This window comes from Chelonia mydas, chromosome 2 (genome assembly GCF_015237465.2).
Source record: "Chelonia mydas isolate rCheMyd1 chromosome 2, rCheMyd1.pri.v2, whole genome shotgun sequence".
Classification (NCBI taxonomy): domain Eukaryota; kingdom Metazoa; phylum Chordata; order Testudines; family Cheloniidae; genus Chelonia; species Chelonia mydas.
In genome coordinates this window covers 45,483,574-45,499,978 of record NC_057850.1, presented here as the reverse complement: position 1 = coordinate 45,499,978, position 16,405 = coordinate 45,483,574, and the positions used below count along the sequence as shown (strand labels likewise).

At 42.0% G+C, this 16,405-nt stretch overlaps 2 protein-coding genes across 5 annotated transcripts in view; one reads left to right on the top strand and one right to left on the bottom strand.

The window, feature by feature from the left end:
* The window catches only part of OSGIN2 (oxidative stress induced growth inhibitor family member 2), a 39,317-nt gene extending 29,909 nt beyond the window's left edge, over positions 1 to 9,408 (top strand). For both annotated transcript variants that reach the window (XR_006288446.1, XR_006288445.1), the window contains exon 7: positions 2,744 to 9,408. The gene's annotated coding sequence lies outside the window, so the exon portion shown is untranslated. The remainder of the gene's footprint in view (positions 1 to 2,743) is intronic.
* The window catches only part of NBN (nibrin), a 69,530-nt gene continuing 54,632 nt past the window's right edge, over positions 1,508 to 16,405 (bottom strand). For all 3 annotated transcript variants that reach the window (XR_005224278.2, XM_037892327.2, XM_043539379.1), the window contains 2 exons: positions 15,386 to 15,435; positions 1,508 to 9,180 (listed from right to left, as the gene is read on the bottom strand). Coding sequence is in view for 2 of the 3 variants with exons in the window: in XM_037892327.2 (XP_037748255.1) it covers positions 9,150 to 9,180; positions 15,386 to 15,435 (81 nt within the window). In the remaining variant the exon portion in view is untranslated. The remainder of the gene's footprint in view (positions 9,181 to 15,385; positions 15,436 to 16,405) is intronic.

Here is a 16,405-nt window from a genome sequence, read left to right as displayed (position 1 = left end):
GATAAGGGGAAGGGGTCCCGGGGGCAGTCAGGGAGCAGGGGGGGTCCTGAGGAGGTGGATAGGGGTTGGGGCAGTCGGGACAGGGCAGTTGGATGGGCGGAGGTTCAGGGGGTGGTGGTCAGGGGACGGGGAACAGGGCGGGTTGGATAGGGCGTGGGAGTCCCGGGGGGCCTGTTTGGGGGTGGTGGTGTGGATAGGGTTCGGGGCAGTTAGGGGACAGGGAGCAGCGGGGGTTGGATAGGGGGTGGGGTCCCATGGGGTGGTTAGGGGCAGGGATCCTGGGAGGGGGCGGTCGGGGGACAAGGAGCAGGAGGGGTTGGATGGGTCAGGGGTTCTGAGGGGGGCAGTCAGGGGGAGGGGGCAGATAGGGGGTGGGACAAGGCTTTTGGGTAGGCACAGCCCTCCATACATTTTCGCAACCCCAATGTGGCACTCGGGCCAAAAAGTTTACCCACCCCTGACCTAGAGTCTCAAGCCCAAGTATTTAGATAAACTACTATAGACACAACCCAATGTTACTCACTGTAGCTGGGGCAAACAATAAATTGAAAGTTTCTAATAATAATTTTCAGAACTAGTTAAGTATTCATGTGTACCCCCTTTGGATAGGTGTTCAGTTTTAGTTTAATCCATTACCAGGCACTTTAACTCAAATCTAATGTGGTAGAAGACATGTTGTCTAATTCAGTTCATTAGTGTCTGCTCTTAAGTGTATTGTGGAGTATATAATGATAGTTTTGAACTAAAAAGGCCTTTATGTACATGAATAAAATAAAGCTCGAACCCCAAAAAGATCACAATGATGGACAAGATATAAGAACCTGAACAGAATACAGAAAAGACCCTTGATAACTTATACTTCAAGACTGTATAATGGGTGATATACATATTCTGTGATCCCAACCATGTGCCTCTTGAGTTGCATTAATTTAGTAATACGCACAAATAGATTGGATAGTGTCCAGTCTGTCTGTGCTTACTAATAAACTTGGGGCTTGATCCTGCAAACCTTTAGGCTTGTTAGTATAGTTATGTAGGATCTGGACTTTTGCGTAAGGGGAGTGAGGGAAAAGTGAGGCACAGGCATTCAAACCGTAGTATTTTCAATTGAAGGCTAAGGAATCTACATTTTAAAAACCTAGTTGTGTAGTTTACAAACTTAAGCAATTTATAAAATTCAATAGCATAAACAATGTGAATAAAACAAGGCAAAATTTTTAAATAATTGCTTTTGTTCCCAGTCATGCCCACATGATTTGAATTTAGCCATTTCTTGTTTCATTAGTATTTCCATAAACTATTAACTACTTTTTGTATCTAGAAAACAAAGAGCTATGTGAATAATTGGTTTCAATTGGTGTTTTTTTTTGCATAAGCAGACACAGTAGACAAGTATAATCTTTCCCCATCATTTTAGTAGAACTTGTGTAACTATAGTTTAAAACTGATACCTAATTCATAGTTATCTAATTAAGAGATTTTGATTTTATTACATAAGTCGCATACATTAGGTATGAGCTAAAGATTTTATTAAAGAACGTAATTGCGCTTGTAACAAACTTGCAATACTTTTGCATGGCGGTGAGGCAAATCCAAAATTGGAGTTGTTTCAGACATTTATGGTAGATAACTTACAAAATAACATCACAGATTATAAAAAGCATTCCCATCATTCATGCACAAATTTGATTTTTCATGTACTTCTAGTTTAATAATTAAATGGGACAAAAGGACTGCCTTAATCACAAAAGCAAAAAAATGTAGAAGACAGACTAGTCCCATCTTTAGCTGCAGCAGCTACTTAGGTATTATAAACACTTAACATGATGACAAGAGTTAATTGCAGAGCTTTTTACTGAGGGTCTTATATTGGCGTCCATTGCTCTAGGTTTGCAGCACCTCCCAAAGAGTTAGCAGTGATCTCTTCCATTCCTGCCAGTGTTCCTAAGCATTCAACTAAGGTTTGAGTGCAGGTCAATAGGCTGGACAGAGCAGTAGTTTTCAGTATGCATGTCTAGAATTTGAAGAATAAATGTTACCTCGCCAGTGTGTAAATAAGCCTTTTTACTGGTTGAAGCAGTATGCTAGGAGCTGCTAGTTTTATATTTGCAACTGGCTTTTTTTCACCCGATGAAAAAGCTGTCAACTGTCAATTATGCAGACTAATATTTGGTATTTTCAGAAGACCTGGACTTATTTTACAAATTGATAATAAAATTGCAGTTAACTAGGGTAGCACTAACCCGGATTGTGTAGCAATGCAATTTATATTTTTATGGTTGCCTTTGGTTCAGAAATAGGTTATAATCCAAAGCAATACTGAGTATATCGCCAGGCTAAATTATAGCCATGAAGTTTTTAAAATAATTTGATCCCTGAAAGTATCTTGGAGTTCAACCTCAGAATTGCCATACCAGACCTGACTAATGGTGCACTTACTACCTGACTGTTTAACAGTGGTAATTGTTTAAAGAAAGGCACTTGTGTAATAATAAACCATGGGGAGAGTTTCTTTTGGGGTCTAGCAGATTGGCTTATAACTTGAAACATGAGGTCTGACATGTGGCTAAAGCTTTTATACTAGAGAGTAATTGCAGAATTCTTTATTCAGATACAATACGTAATCTTCTCTTGAATCTTACCAAGGTGTTCACCTAAGGCACTGAGTTCCACAGGTTGGTGTGTTATGTTATAAATGTTGTGCCCACTAATCCTGACTGAATTGCACCCTCTTTCTCTACAGACCAGTAGCAGTTCATGTGCTTTGAAGGGAATGCTGGACCTACTCACCTGGCAACCCACTAGAAGAGTTCATCCAAAGTTGTAGAAAATTTAAATCCTAAATGTAATCATTCAACCCAGCTTTGAGATTAGTTTTTTTTTGTTTGTTTGTTTTTTTTACACCTGTCACCCTAAGGGGAGAAAATGGAATCTATTTACTGGGAACCTGCTCTAAGATAAGTAAACTGAATACAGCTGGATAGGATGATTTAGTGTAATCATAACTGGAAGAAAGACAATTGGCATTCTTCTCGATGGTCTTCACTGATGGCAAGAAATGAGCAGTGAGGAACAATAGGGAGAGAAAGTAGGAAAGATGACCTAGGAAAGATTCCCCTATGATCCTGGAGGGTTTAAATTGGGACCAGAGACTGGAGTATCGCCCTCCTGAAGGAGGTCTCTGCAGATGCTTGCAAACTGAGTTTGTAGATCTGGCAAAAGTGGAGAGATGACTGTAGTGCAGCCTTACATCTCTCTCCCTACTAAGGCTAAAGTTCTGACCAGCATGTTGCCATGCTCCATGACAAATAAGCCTAGACGTCTTTGGATGCTGCATTTCTGGAAGCCTTGCATTTTCTACTATGTAACAGTGAATCCATCTGGTTCCTGAAGCTGCAAAAGACTTGTTAAACTTTGTATTTAGAATGAAAAACAATGTGGAAGAGTTTCTCGGTACGACTTGTGGCTGTTTTTGAACTGAGCTGACAAATGGGAGCACATAACCTCAACTGGGGAGAGAAAGAGCATTTGGAATAAAACTGGGAGACGGTTTAAGAACTGTTTTGCCTTCCTGAAAGAGGAAAAAGTGTCTTACTTGAAAGAGCTATACTATCTGGGACTCTAAAGTGATGGCAACTGAAACATGCAAGGCTTTGTTGACATTAGCATTCAAATGGAGTCCAAGTAATGGTGTTGAAGATGCCATTCTGGTCCTTGCAGGGGAAATTGTGAAAAGGGCTTTAAGAAGTTTGGCAAGTTTGAGGATGATAGAGGCCAAGGAAGATCTGGATTTAAAACACTGAGGGCAGAAAGTTGCACCTTCGAGGAGTTAAAGCTGAGACCTATGGACAGATCTTCATGCAACAGTTGAATAATAGCCAGCATCCCTGGGGCTATTTTTTATTTCTCCCCTTAGAAAAATTTCTTTGTGCCAAGACTTTCTTTCTAGATGAGTGCAATGTAAAGATAATTTGTCCAGAATATCTCAAGTCAGATAACAGCTTAGAGACAGAGGGAGAAATATTAAGCCCAGGTCAGAGGGGAAGCGGTGAGACCAAAAAGGAGGGCTACCATAGCTGATGTATGCTACTAGAATTACTGTCCCATCCACCTAGTATTTTTGTACTATTTTTGTGTCTTGGAGGAATGTGGAAAATGCATAGCAAAGATTGTGACCACTGATGTGACAGAATATGCATCCCAGAGGAATCTGAGTTCTCTCTGGAAAAATATTAATCCCTTTAGCTTTTTGTCAGGTTGCAGACAGGTCTGCCTGGGGCTGTCCTAGCTCTGTCTGGAGTAGAAGACCCATTCCATTTGGCTTATTGATTGCCTGTGGAGCCAGTTTGTGTTGATGATGCTTGAGAGTGGTTAAGGACAGAGATGAAAGACGAGGGGTAAAATTTTCAAAAGCACCTACATAGATAAGGGCTTTGAAGGTAAGGACCAAATATTTGTCTTCGATATAGTGGAAAAAGGGGAGCCAGAGGAAGGATTTGAAGCATAGTGCCAGGATCAACTAGGAAACAGCTTGGCAGCAGTGTTCTGAATGGACCCAAGGTGGTTGTAGTTAAAGTTAGTGAGGAGGTGGTTCCAATAGTCAAGTCATGAGATTAAACAAGAGGTTTGACAATCTGAACAAGGAAAAGGTTGGTTCTTAAAGATATTGAAATGGAGAAATTTCAAGATTTGAATATAGCTTGATTACAAGGGTTCAGAGAGGGAAGTGTTGAAAGTCTTGGATGTTGGCAGGAACAATGGAGCTCGGTCTTTGCCATGTTCAATTTAAGTTACCAGATCAGCCAAGACAGTGATTCTCAATCTTTCCAGACTACTATACCCCTTTGAGTCTGATTTGTCTTGCATACCCCCAAGTTTCATCTCACTTAAAAACTACTTGCTTACAAAATCAGACATAAAAATACAAAGTGTCACCGCACACTATTACTGAAAAATTGCTCACTTTCTCATTTTTACCATACAATTATAAAATTGGAATATAAATATTGTACTAACATTTCAGTGTATATTGTACAGAGCAGTATAAACAAATAATTGTCTGACATTTTAGTTTGTACTGACTTCACTAATGCTTTTTATGTAGCCTGTTGTAAAACTAGGCAAATATCTAGATGAGTTGATGTACCTCCTGAATACCTCTGAGTACCGACCGGGGCACACGTACCGCTGGTTGAGTACTACTGAGCCAAGATGTGGAATAGGTTCTGAGTAGTGAGGCACATATTTGAGTCATAAGCACAAAGATGGTGGTCAGAGCCTATGAAAGTGGGTAAGATTGCCTAGACATTTCATCCAGGCTGTGGAGCACAAAGGACAGATATGTGGGAAACAGCTATTGAAAGAGAGGGGAAGGAGAAGAAAGACCCAGCAAACAACATGCTGAAGGGAATAAACATAGTAGCAAAGGAGAGCCATGGAAGCCAATGGCTAACAGGATTTCAAATACTAGATGGTCATAAAGTGTCAAAAGGAGAGTGAAGATGGAGCAGAAGCCCTTAGCTTTGTCCAGGAAGAGGACAGTGGAATGAAGAGGGTAGAAGATGGGTATTTCAGGAAATGATTGAAAATGCGGTTCACTCAGTTTGGGAGTTTGGGCAATAATTGGAAAGGCAAGTGAGGTCAAGGTTGGGGTGTTTAAGATGGAGACTAAAGGATGCTTATATTGTGCAGGGAAGAAAAGTGAGAATGGAGCCAAAGAGGGTGAGAAGTGGGATGGGATGGGGTCCCGGGAGCAGATGAAAAGGCTAGAGAACAGCCAAGAAACCTTAGTGGTAGCAAGTGGGTGATAAGGGCCTGCTGGTGATCATGTCTAAGACCTGAGATACCTGCCAGACTGCATGGAGAGGTGGAGGGGAAGCGCAGCACAAGCACTAGACTGCCTGAGGAGGGATGGGGGAGAGCACAGCTTTGAAATTTTTTGATGACGCACTGTGCTGGTCATCGAAGCACTCACCTAGGATGTGGGAGAACTGGGTTCAAAAACCTGCTCCAGAGCACATCCCGCTTCCCAGGTGAGTAACTGCTGGGCTAGGACTCTCTCTCTCTCTCTCCCCTATTGGAGCAGTTCTACTGTATACATAATTAAATATTCATTGGAGCAGGGACTTGAATCTGAGTCTCCCACATCCCAAGTGAGTGCCCTTACCAATGGGCTATAGTCAGTCTCTCTCTGTGACCTAATGAATATTTATTTATACAAGAACAGCTCTTGACATGAGATACTGAGACTCACTTCAGAATACCCTATAGCCTGGTGGTTAGGGCATTCACCTGGCTTCAAGTTCCTGCTCTGAATTATGCATGCTTCCAGTTGTCTTTAGTGACAGGTATCAGGTCTTAAGTGTGCTCAGAGCCTATGGGATCAGGCCCTGGTAGCAAGATAGCTTTGAGAATCCTGCTTTGGAGCTCAACTTGAGTTAGGAGTCCAATCCACAATGTGGTGTCAGCATTTAGGCACTTGAGTCCCCTAGGCTCCTATTAGGTTAGATGGCAGCTGACTGGGGGCTTTGCAGAATACCAATGGTCCCTAAAATGTTGGACTTAGGTATCTAAATGCCTTTGTGAATCTGGGCCATTAGCCCTGTTTCACAGGTAGGGAAACTGAGGCACAGAGCAATGAATGGACTTGACCAAGGTCCCCTAGCAGGTCAGGGGCAGAGCTGAGATCTCCTGACTACCACTGCTCCCACTGATAACCTTTTCTTCATCACCTCAACTTTGTCAAGAATAATTATTCTCTCTCTTCCTTGGTTCACAAGCATCCCCCTTCCCATACAGAGAATGAAGTTTTAGTCTTGCGGCTTTTGGAGGACTTCTGCTTATTTTTCTTGGACAGAGCCCTTTTCTGTTTGGACAAGGAGTTAAGAAATGGCATTTCTCCTCATTTGAAGATAAGTAACCTGTGCAGAAGGAAACTTTCCCAGAAGAGGAATAGAAAAAGGGATGAATGCTCATTACAGCCACAAAATAAATCAGTAAAATCAGGCTCCCTGAACATGCAGAGCTACTGGCAGGTTGAGCAATTCTTAGCATTCTCTTCAACGTGCTTGAGCTGTATCTGTCCTAAGGAAGACGTGTGCAAGCCATTTGTGAACGATGATGGAGATGTGTGTTTAAAAAAAAAAAAGCCTTCTCAATTTCATCTCGTGCCTTTTTCCACACCATGTGAAAGAGCTGTGTCTTCTTTATAAGCCAAATACTGCGGCCACACATGAGTACATTTACACATGGGAATAGTTCCCTTAACAAGTGCTTTAACTTGAAGCACTAGGGCCTATACATATATACTTTTAATTTGTTAGTAGTGCTTACTGAGATTATAGAAATAGAGGTGAAGTGGGTTTTGAAAAGATTCCTAGTGCCTATGATGACTTAATACAAATGGTCCCAATAAATAGGTAAGCAGGTTTTGATTCTAACTCTTATTCCTACTGGAACAGAACAAATGATGAAAGTTTAAAAATGGATATTTGAGGTGATCTGATTTCATTGAAGTTTTGTTTAAAATGAATATTTTCATTATAAAATAGTACAGTAACTTCACTTATGAATTTGGTACATGCCAATACTGAAAAGCTCAGGCTCTCCTCAGCTTTGAAGACACCAACTTTGAAAATAGCAGCAGACTGTTTAACAATTTGAGAAGTCAAGGATTTATGTTAGATCTCTCATTCACTGGTTGGGGTGAAGGCCTAAGAGCCAGACTCGTAGGGTATAATGTATTCATAATGGCTCATCACATAACTGCCACTCTTGTGAGAGCACTGACTATTGCTGACAAAGTTATATATTGGAATCTAGATCAAGCCTGTTATGAAAAAGCAGTATCTGGGTGTTTAAAAAAACCTCTGACTACTTGGCATGTAAAAATAAATGTATGTTTGATAGCTGGCTACATACGACAGCTGTAACCTACATTGATCATTTCAAGGTGGCAGTAACCATCTTGCTAACACATGGAATCTCTCTTATTGGACCAATGTCTGTTGATGAGAGACAAGGTTTTGAGCTACACAGAACTCTGGGAAAGAAGCAAAACTCTGTGTAGCTCAAAAGCTTGTCTTTTATTGGACCAACTTCTGTTGGTGAAAGAGATTACCTCACCCCCACCTCTCATGGCTACAACAACACTGTAAACTACCTACAGTAGTTTAAACAGTGGTTTAAAACAAACAAACAAATTCCCCTTAACCTTAAGGTGACTTAACTTCAGCACCTGTATGCATTTCTGCAACAGAACTGGCTCTGTTATTTAAAGTGAAATTTTATAAGCCTCTTTTAACGTGATGCAAGGTTTTATTTTAAATGTTACCTATGACTCTGCCCATATTAGGTTTGAAATAGTAGCCACAGCAGTATGAATGATTGTGGAGGGCAGAATTCTAAAACTTTCCTGCCCACTATAGACAGGGATTTTATTCTGACACCTATGTTATCCAACTGGTAAACAGCATTGTTGTTAGTATGCTCAGAATAAAATCTCTCTCCACACCAGGTGAAGGAAAGCTCATCTAGAACCTGCTAGCCATGATTTGACTTGTGGTTAACAGGTCTGGTTAACTTTTTATTCACATGGTGCACAGCATTAGATGTATTCAAAGAAACTTAAGAGGTCTGTGGATTGCAGCAGCGTTCACACTTGTGATTTCTTTTTTGATTACTGTTCAAGACGACTGCCCAACTTATTCAGAGTCAGAAAATGAGGTTACTGCCCCCACCATGTCTGTTTTATGTAGTTTATGTATTTGTGCTTTGAGCCCTATTGTACAGCAAATTATTACTGTTATACAAAAAGCTAAACAAATTAACCGGGTCTTTTTTCAGAACAATAGAGTAATAGCAGAAGTGTATCTCAAACCAACAGAAGAAAGCTTGAAGTGAAGCCGTAAATATCTAGAAAGTTGTACTATAGCACTGCTTTAAAGCAAATGAGTTTAAAGTCTTGAAACCAGAAATGTGGACTCTCTAAATGCCAAAACAATGTAAAACTGGTTCTGTTTTCCTTTAATAAAAGCAGGACTTAAAACAACTCTTACAGATAATTTAGACTTCCCATATATATTGTACACTGGAACCAGCAACCAGGGTATCAAGATTTTGCTGTAGGTTCATTGTAAATTCTCTTGAATTTATCTTCTCCTTTTCACATTAGGATCATATCTGCAGTAAGAGGGGGAAAAAATGTTATAAGTAAACAGATACCAACTATTTATTTCAGATATTCAAAGCTAAAATGTTTGATTTTAAACAGTTAAAAGTTGACATTTCCTTTTCTGATAGGGTCAGGAGTACCCTCTACTCCCACCTAAGTCAACAGATGTTGAGGGCGTTCAGCCTCTTGCAGCACTGTTTTTTATTGCCAGTAAAATAAAGAGAGTTACACCTGGACTGTGTGCCATTTCTAGAATTTGTGAGTAGTTTTTGTTAAAGGTAACTTACTACCTTCTGGGATTTTTAGATGCTTTAATATTGCAATCAAATGAAAATCTGTAGACACATTTCACCATGAAAGCTATTTCTTGCTGCAAGAATTTTCATAGGCTAATACTGAAAGGACTTCCTCTCAATAACAATGAAGTTACCGACAGTGACCATGTCATATGCTACAGCTCAGTTCAGGGAAGCATTTACCAATCCCTTCCACTTCTCCTCCCACACTTGATTCTTCTCCAGCTCCTTCCTACCACTTGATCTTTTAATGAACTTTTTTGATAGGATACAAAATGATTAACTAGTGCCCAGGAATGTGTTTATACTTTGAATTCAAACCCTGTCCTTTTTTCTCTCCAGGCCTGCCTCCCACCCCCAGCCCAAAACACACACAAAAACCCCTTCTTTGCTTCTAACCTGCTTTGTTTTCACAGATAAATAGGTTACAGCCACAACCAAATGATCAGACAGTTTTACTTCCCTTAAATCAGATTCTATTTACTCCGCTTTCTTTTCTCTCTCAGACAGGAAAATGTCACAACTTGCGACCCAATTTACATCACCACTTAACTTCAAATGTATTACAGGTCATTGCTGTTTCTTGGCAACTCATTTATCCTTTTTGGGGAAACAATGAACTGTGAATAACTATCACAGAATGCATCCTGTTAATACACTAAAAATTTGGAAAGGCTCCTTACATGTTTGAATATGCTATAATTCTTTATACTGCAAATCACTAGTTCAGCTGGTGAATTACAAATGTGTTCTGTAATAGTGTACAGACTTTTTTTAAAAAAAAGAAATCACATTTTGTTTAAATTAGACATAACATGGCAATTCAAGTCCCACAGCTACTTCTAGTTCCCTCAGATAGGGAAACTAAAGATACTGCATATACCTTCTGGCCGAGTGAAGCAGGATGTTTGACTATTTCTGCACTACGCCACTTTTAGCTACAGGGTTGTCGCTACAGCCATGTTGCCTAAAGGCCCGCAGTGTAGCCGCTGTTTGTCGGCTCCCCTGCCACCAAAGCACTGTTCACACCAGCATTTGTCGTCGACAAAACTTTTGTCTTGGGGGCGGGGGGGTGTGGGGGGTGGAAGAGGGGTTTAATACCTCTGAAAGACACAAGTTTTGTCATTCAGTTGCCAGGGAAGACATAGCCCTATGCTCAACTTGATGGCATTTCTCTGCTTGTCTGGCTGGCTATAATGCTGTATGCAGTAGTGTTGTAGCTGTGTTGGTCCCAGGATGTTAGAGAGAGAAGGTGGGTGACATAATATCTTTTATTTACACTACAGCTAACGTTGGCACGATTTACGTCACTCGAGGGGGTGAATAAGTCACCCCCCTGAGCAACGTAAGTTACACTGACAAGCGCTGGTGTGGATAATGCTATGTCAATGGAAGAGCTTCTCCTGCTGACATAACTACCGTCGCTCGGCTGGAGTAGTAAAGCTGACAGGAGACCTATCGCCTGTCAGCTTAAGAATGGCTACACTAGTAGAGAGTACAAACTGTCTAGTGCAGCGGTTCTCAAACTATGGGTCAGGACCCCGTTTTAATAGGGTCACCAGGGCTGGCATTAGACTTGCTCAGACCCCGGCTGAAGCCCAAGCCCCACTGCCCGGGACTGAAGCTGAAGCCTGAAGGCTTCAGCCCTGGGTAGTGGGGATCAGGCTTCAGCTTCAGCCCTGTGTGGCAGGGCTCAGGTTACAGCTCCCACCATCCAGGGCTGAAAGCCCTCTGGCTTTGGCTTCAACCCCCACCAGTGGCAGGGCTCAGGCTTCAGTCCCCCTTCTTGGGGTCATGTAATTTTTGTTGTCAGAAGGCAGTTACAGTGCAATGAAATTTGAGAACCTCTGTTCTAGTGTAGCTGTACGCTGGGACATAAAGAAGGGGGAGGGCCAACCCTCAAATAAGGACTTGAATTAACTGGAAAAAAACAAAAAACCTCCTGCCATTTGGGAGTTCTAAAAGTGAGGCTTAATTTTACTTAGAAATCCTGTCAGCCACGGCCAGGGCAGTTGTCAGCCCTGGGCAGGTGCTCCCCTACCAGGGGAGAAGGGATCCCACTGCAGCCTCCCAGGCCTGGGGAGGGTGAAGAACCCTGAAGAGCAGAGGTGAGGAGGGTGGGGATGCTGTATTGATGGTGGGTTCTGAGCAGATGGGGTGAGTGCTGGGAGGGTGAACTGAGGGTGATGGGGGTCGCTGGGGTACAGGCGCTGAACTGACAGAGGTGGTGTTGTTGGGGACTGGAGGACTGAACTGGGGGGATTGGGTGGGGAGAGAACTGATTGGGGACTGGAGGACAGGATTAACTGCTGGGCAGGAGACAGGCAGATGTGGTGAGAGCTCCTGCAGCAGGGCCAAAATCACCTTATCCAGTACATGTGGGAGAGTGGACAACACTAATTGTCACATGCACACACCCTGGGGATCAAGAGACTGACCTAAAAAATGCAATATAATTTTTTTTTAAAAAAAAAGTCATGATTTTTGAAGGTCTGACTCGATGTTTCATCTCTGGAAGTTGGCAGTACTACATAGTTGCTGTTGGGGAATTTAGTGCTCCTGATGAGGTACACATGAATATAATGCTGTAATTGACTGCTGCATCCGATCAATTCCAAACTCCCAGGGAATGTTCTAGGCAGCAATGGGCCTATTGAGCGTAGTGAAAATTGGGAAGGAAAAATGGGTGACACTCAGAGGCCCTTGCATATGGTTATTAGACCCAGCAACTTCAACCACTTCTGTAATTCTCTAGAGATCAAACTGGCTGACTGCAGCCACCGTGCAGCATAACATCAATCGCACCCCTCATCTCTGCCCATCCTCCCAAGAGAGTTTAACATGTTGACATTGTGAATGATCTATTATCTCCTAAGATGGGTACAACACTACAAACTATTAACTCCCAGACAGAAAAAAAAATAAAAAAAATAAGGGTGAGTGGGGAGAAGGTGCAGAGTCTTTGACAAGGAGACCAGATGTGGTAGCTAGAGAGTGCACAGAAACGCTAGCATATGGTATTGGAGTGGGAGGAGCATGCAGAGGCCACAAAATGAGGGAGAGGATTACAGGGAGTCCCTGAAAGAAAGAGATGGAACACAGCGAGCTCCTGGGATGGAATGGAGAGATGCAAGGAGCCCTGGGCATGTGCAATGAATTCAGACCACAGAAACTACGAAGTGTGAGACAAGACCTGGCGTGCTCTGTGGAGTGGAGCTTTTCTTTCTAGCTAGCCTTGATCTTTGAGTGCTGCTTGACTGATTCTGCTGAACACATCTTCAAATGCTATTCTCACAGAAACCTGCAGCTGCTAATACTACATGACACTGAACCTGCTCCCACTGAAGTCATGCAGGATCAAGGCCATGATCAGGATATGTCCAGTAGCAGCAGGTTGCAGCGTGTCTTTGTGTTACAAGTTTCCACCACACAAAAGATTTACATAAATACAGTAAATATTAAAACTAAATATCAAAAGCAGCATGAAAATAAATTGGAGCCTAGGTAGAATTCTATGGTGAAGGGTGTTTTATAAAGGCAACAACAAATGTATTCCAACATGTTTGATGATAAAAATGGTGGCATTCTTTGATATTTGTGCTCTTATTACTACCACTTCACAACAAACATTCTATGGTAAGCAGCATTCTTTAATTCAGTTTTGCAATAATACTTGTAGACTAAGCACAAGATTTAATCTCATATCCAGGGCCCTACCAAATTCAGGGTCCATTTTGATCAATTTCACAGACAAAGGATTTAAAAAATTGTAAATTTCATGATTTCAGCTATTTAAAACTGAAATTTCACCCTGTTGTAATTGTAGGGGTCCTGACCCAAAAAGGAGGGGGAGGGGGGGGTCGCAGTACTGCTACCCTTACCTCTGCGCTGCTGCTGGTGGCAGTGCTGCCTTCAGAGCTGGGCATCTGGAGACTGGCGGCTGCTGGCTGGGAGCCCAGCTCTGAAGGCAGAGCCACCATCTTCAGCAGCGCAGAAGTAAGGACGGCATGGTAAGGTATTGCCACCCTTACTTCTGCGCTGCTTCTGGCGAGGCACTGCCTTCGGAGCTTGGTGTCCGTCCAACAGCTACCTTTCTCCGGCCACCGAGCTCTAAAGGCAGTGCAGAAGTAAGGCAGCAATACCGCAACCCCCCTAAAATAATCTTGTGACCTGCCCCCCCACAACTCCCTTTTGGGTCAGGACCTCAATTTGAGAAACACTGATTTTCCCCATGAAATCTGTATAGTATAGGGTAAAAGCTCACAAAAGACCAGATTTCACGGTCTGTTTTTCATGGCTGTGAATTTGTTAGGGCCCTACTCATATCATATTCTACTGCCCTGGCATTTCTATTCTTTTTTTACAGAGGAGTTTGGATTCTGCAAACTGTGATTTTTGCATAATTTTTTCAACTGTAGAATTAAACAATCAGAGCTGGAATTTTTCTGGGTTCTTCCACCCCTAGTTAAAAGTTCCAACAGTAGTAGGTTTAAGGAGCAATGAAAAATTAATTCTTTCTAAACAATCAACTTGTTAGAGTGACTCTTGTGATTACTGAAAAAAAGAGCTCTAGCAATAATTACAAAACACTTCATTCCATGTTACAATCTATACATACACATACAAGTAAACTATATAGTTTACAATACATATCATACAATTTGCAAAGGTTGGAACGGTGCAGAACAATACAGTGACTTTTAAAGAGAAAAACTGAATAAAGAGAAAGACTGCCTCAGGGTGGGCTTCCATTTTTGTTTATTATTAGAGATTGGGTTAGGAGTCACATGCCTAGGAAAAGAGGATGTAGAGAGGCAGAGAACGAACTGGTCAAGGAATGGTGTGGAAGAAGAATCTAATGTCCTCGCTAAAGAGGGCAGACAGGGAAGGAGGAGTAAAAGTAAAATGAGGTTATCAGCAGAAAACTGGTAAAGAAGGTTTATGAAAGAGAAGGTGTTTTACACAGGGTAAATTTACAAGTGTACAAGATACAGCAGCATATCAATGTCTTGAGCCAGGATAAGAGGTGTCACCTCACTCCTGTGGCTTGGGCCCTGCCCCAAACAGAGGGATTCTGTGACTTGTAGTCCTGTCAGGAGCCACAGAACCATGGGAACTGTAGGCTTCTAACAGCATGCTGGGTATAAAAAGGCCTGCTTTATTCTGGAGAGAGAGAGCGGGAAGATGGCAGGACCTGCTGAGAGTCTTCTACCAAAAAGGAAACAAGGCAAGCGCAGTACTGATCTTTTCATGGAGAAAGGGCTGAAGCCTGGAAATGAATGGGGCAAAGGCCCATTTAGGATCCCTATGTGTAAAGGTGAGAGCCCCTCTGTGAAAAGTGGAGAGGGTCCCCCCCCACACTCTGATTACAGCACAATAACCCAAGCAATCTGTTTTTATTTTGGACGAGTTTTGTTTATGCAGGAAAGGGGAGTCTCTGGTTCAGCCAGAGCAAAACCTTCCAACCAATAGGGAGACAGGCACTGGCAAACTCTGATGGCAGGAAGGAAAGCTGCATCCTCACAAATAGGAAAGTGATTCTTGATTCAAACTTAATGCCCCGGTTCCTGGAATTAGAGGCTAAAGTGGTGTTTATGAGAGGGAGATGAAGCGGCAACAATTCTATCTGAGAAGGCTCTAATTACCAATAAGACTAGTAGTTTTGAATGTTACATTAACAGGAGTTATGTACAGCCCAGGAACTGATGAAGTTTAAGGTATAAAGAAAGTTAGGAAAGAGCAGAAGAGGATGTCAATTTGGACACGTTCTACTCAGAAGTGGTATCAAGAAGGGAGACAGCCAATGGAGCATGAGCCATCATGGTTTAATTAGAAAACTGAAATTTGTCCAGAAAAGAAGTCAGGTGATGTATAACATATCAGATCTTTTAAAAGCACTAACAAAAAAATTCCTTACCTAAAGAGATCATCAGCGAGTGATTCCTCTCTTGCATGACGATTCTGTTCCTGACAAAATAAAGTAAATCTCTTCAATATTGTTCATACTAACACAATAGTCCTGTACTGAGACATCTTTCTGTGAATACCTCAAATACAATGAGTTTTACAGGAATGTCAGATTAGGGTTTTCAATTCTTAAAGTAGGCCACAGTTACAGAAACCAATCTGAAAAATGATCGGACACTTGTGGGTATGTCTTCACTGTTGTTTTAGCCCTTGCTGTTACATGTTTTTGCCCAAACCACTCATCCACACACAAAACCCTCAAGCAAGTGCTTATTTGGACTTTGAATTTATGCTTGCGTGCATGGGTAGAGGTATGGATTAAAGCAAGATCGGTTGTTTAGCTCAAGCTAGAACTTGCCTACTTTGCACTGAAGGTGCAGTCAAGATCAGTTGAGGGCTGAAAGTCCTACAAAACCCTTTCCCACAATTTCCTCCAAAGGACCGAGACGTTCTCCCACAATTTACTGGGAAAGAATATTAGAGAGTTTCTGCATCAAAAAACCATTGGCTATGCCCCCAGACATGTATGGATGAGAGCAGAAATAATGAGGACACAGTAACAGAGGAACAGTTTTGTTGTGGGAATGCTCATACTCAGGCTAGGCTAACTCAAATGCTCAGACCCAGGTGGCAATTACCCCAGCTAACTGCACAGTGTAGCTGTCCTGTGTGTCAGACAAAAATGAAGGGGAGGGGAAAATATCCAGGGCTTTACATTACTTGTCATGACGGAACTTTCAAAAGCAGGAATGTCTAACTAAAACTGCAACAAGCAGAAACCTATTAGTTGGTCAAAATTTTGAGTTTTGTCACAATTAGTTTTAAACTCAGGAACTAGTTCAGCAGTGGTGTGAAGGCAGACTCCTTTACACACTGTCAAGTAGCTGTGAGTTAACATCACTTATGCCAAGGAGATGCAGGTTCAAGTAATGGATGACCTACTTCAGTTTACAACTACCTATACCTTCCT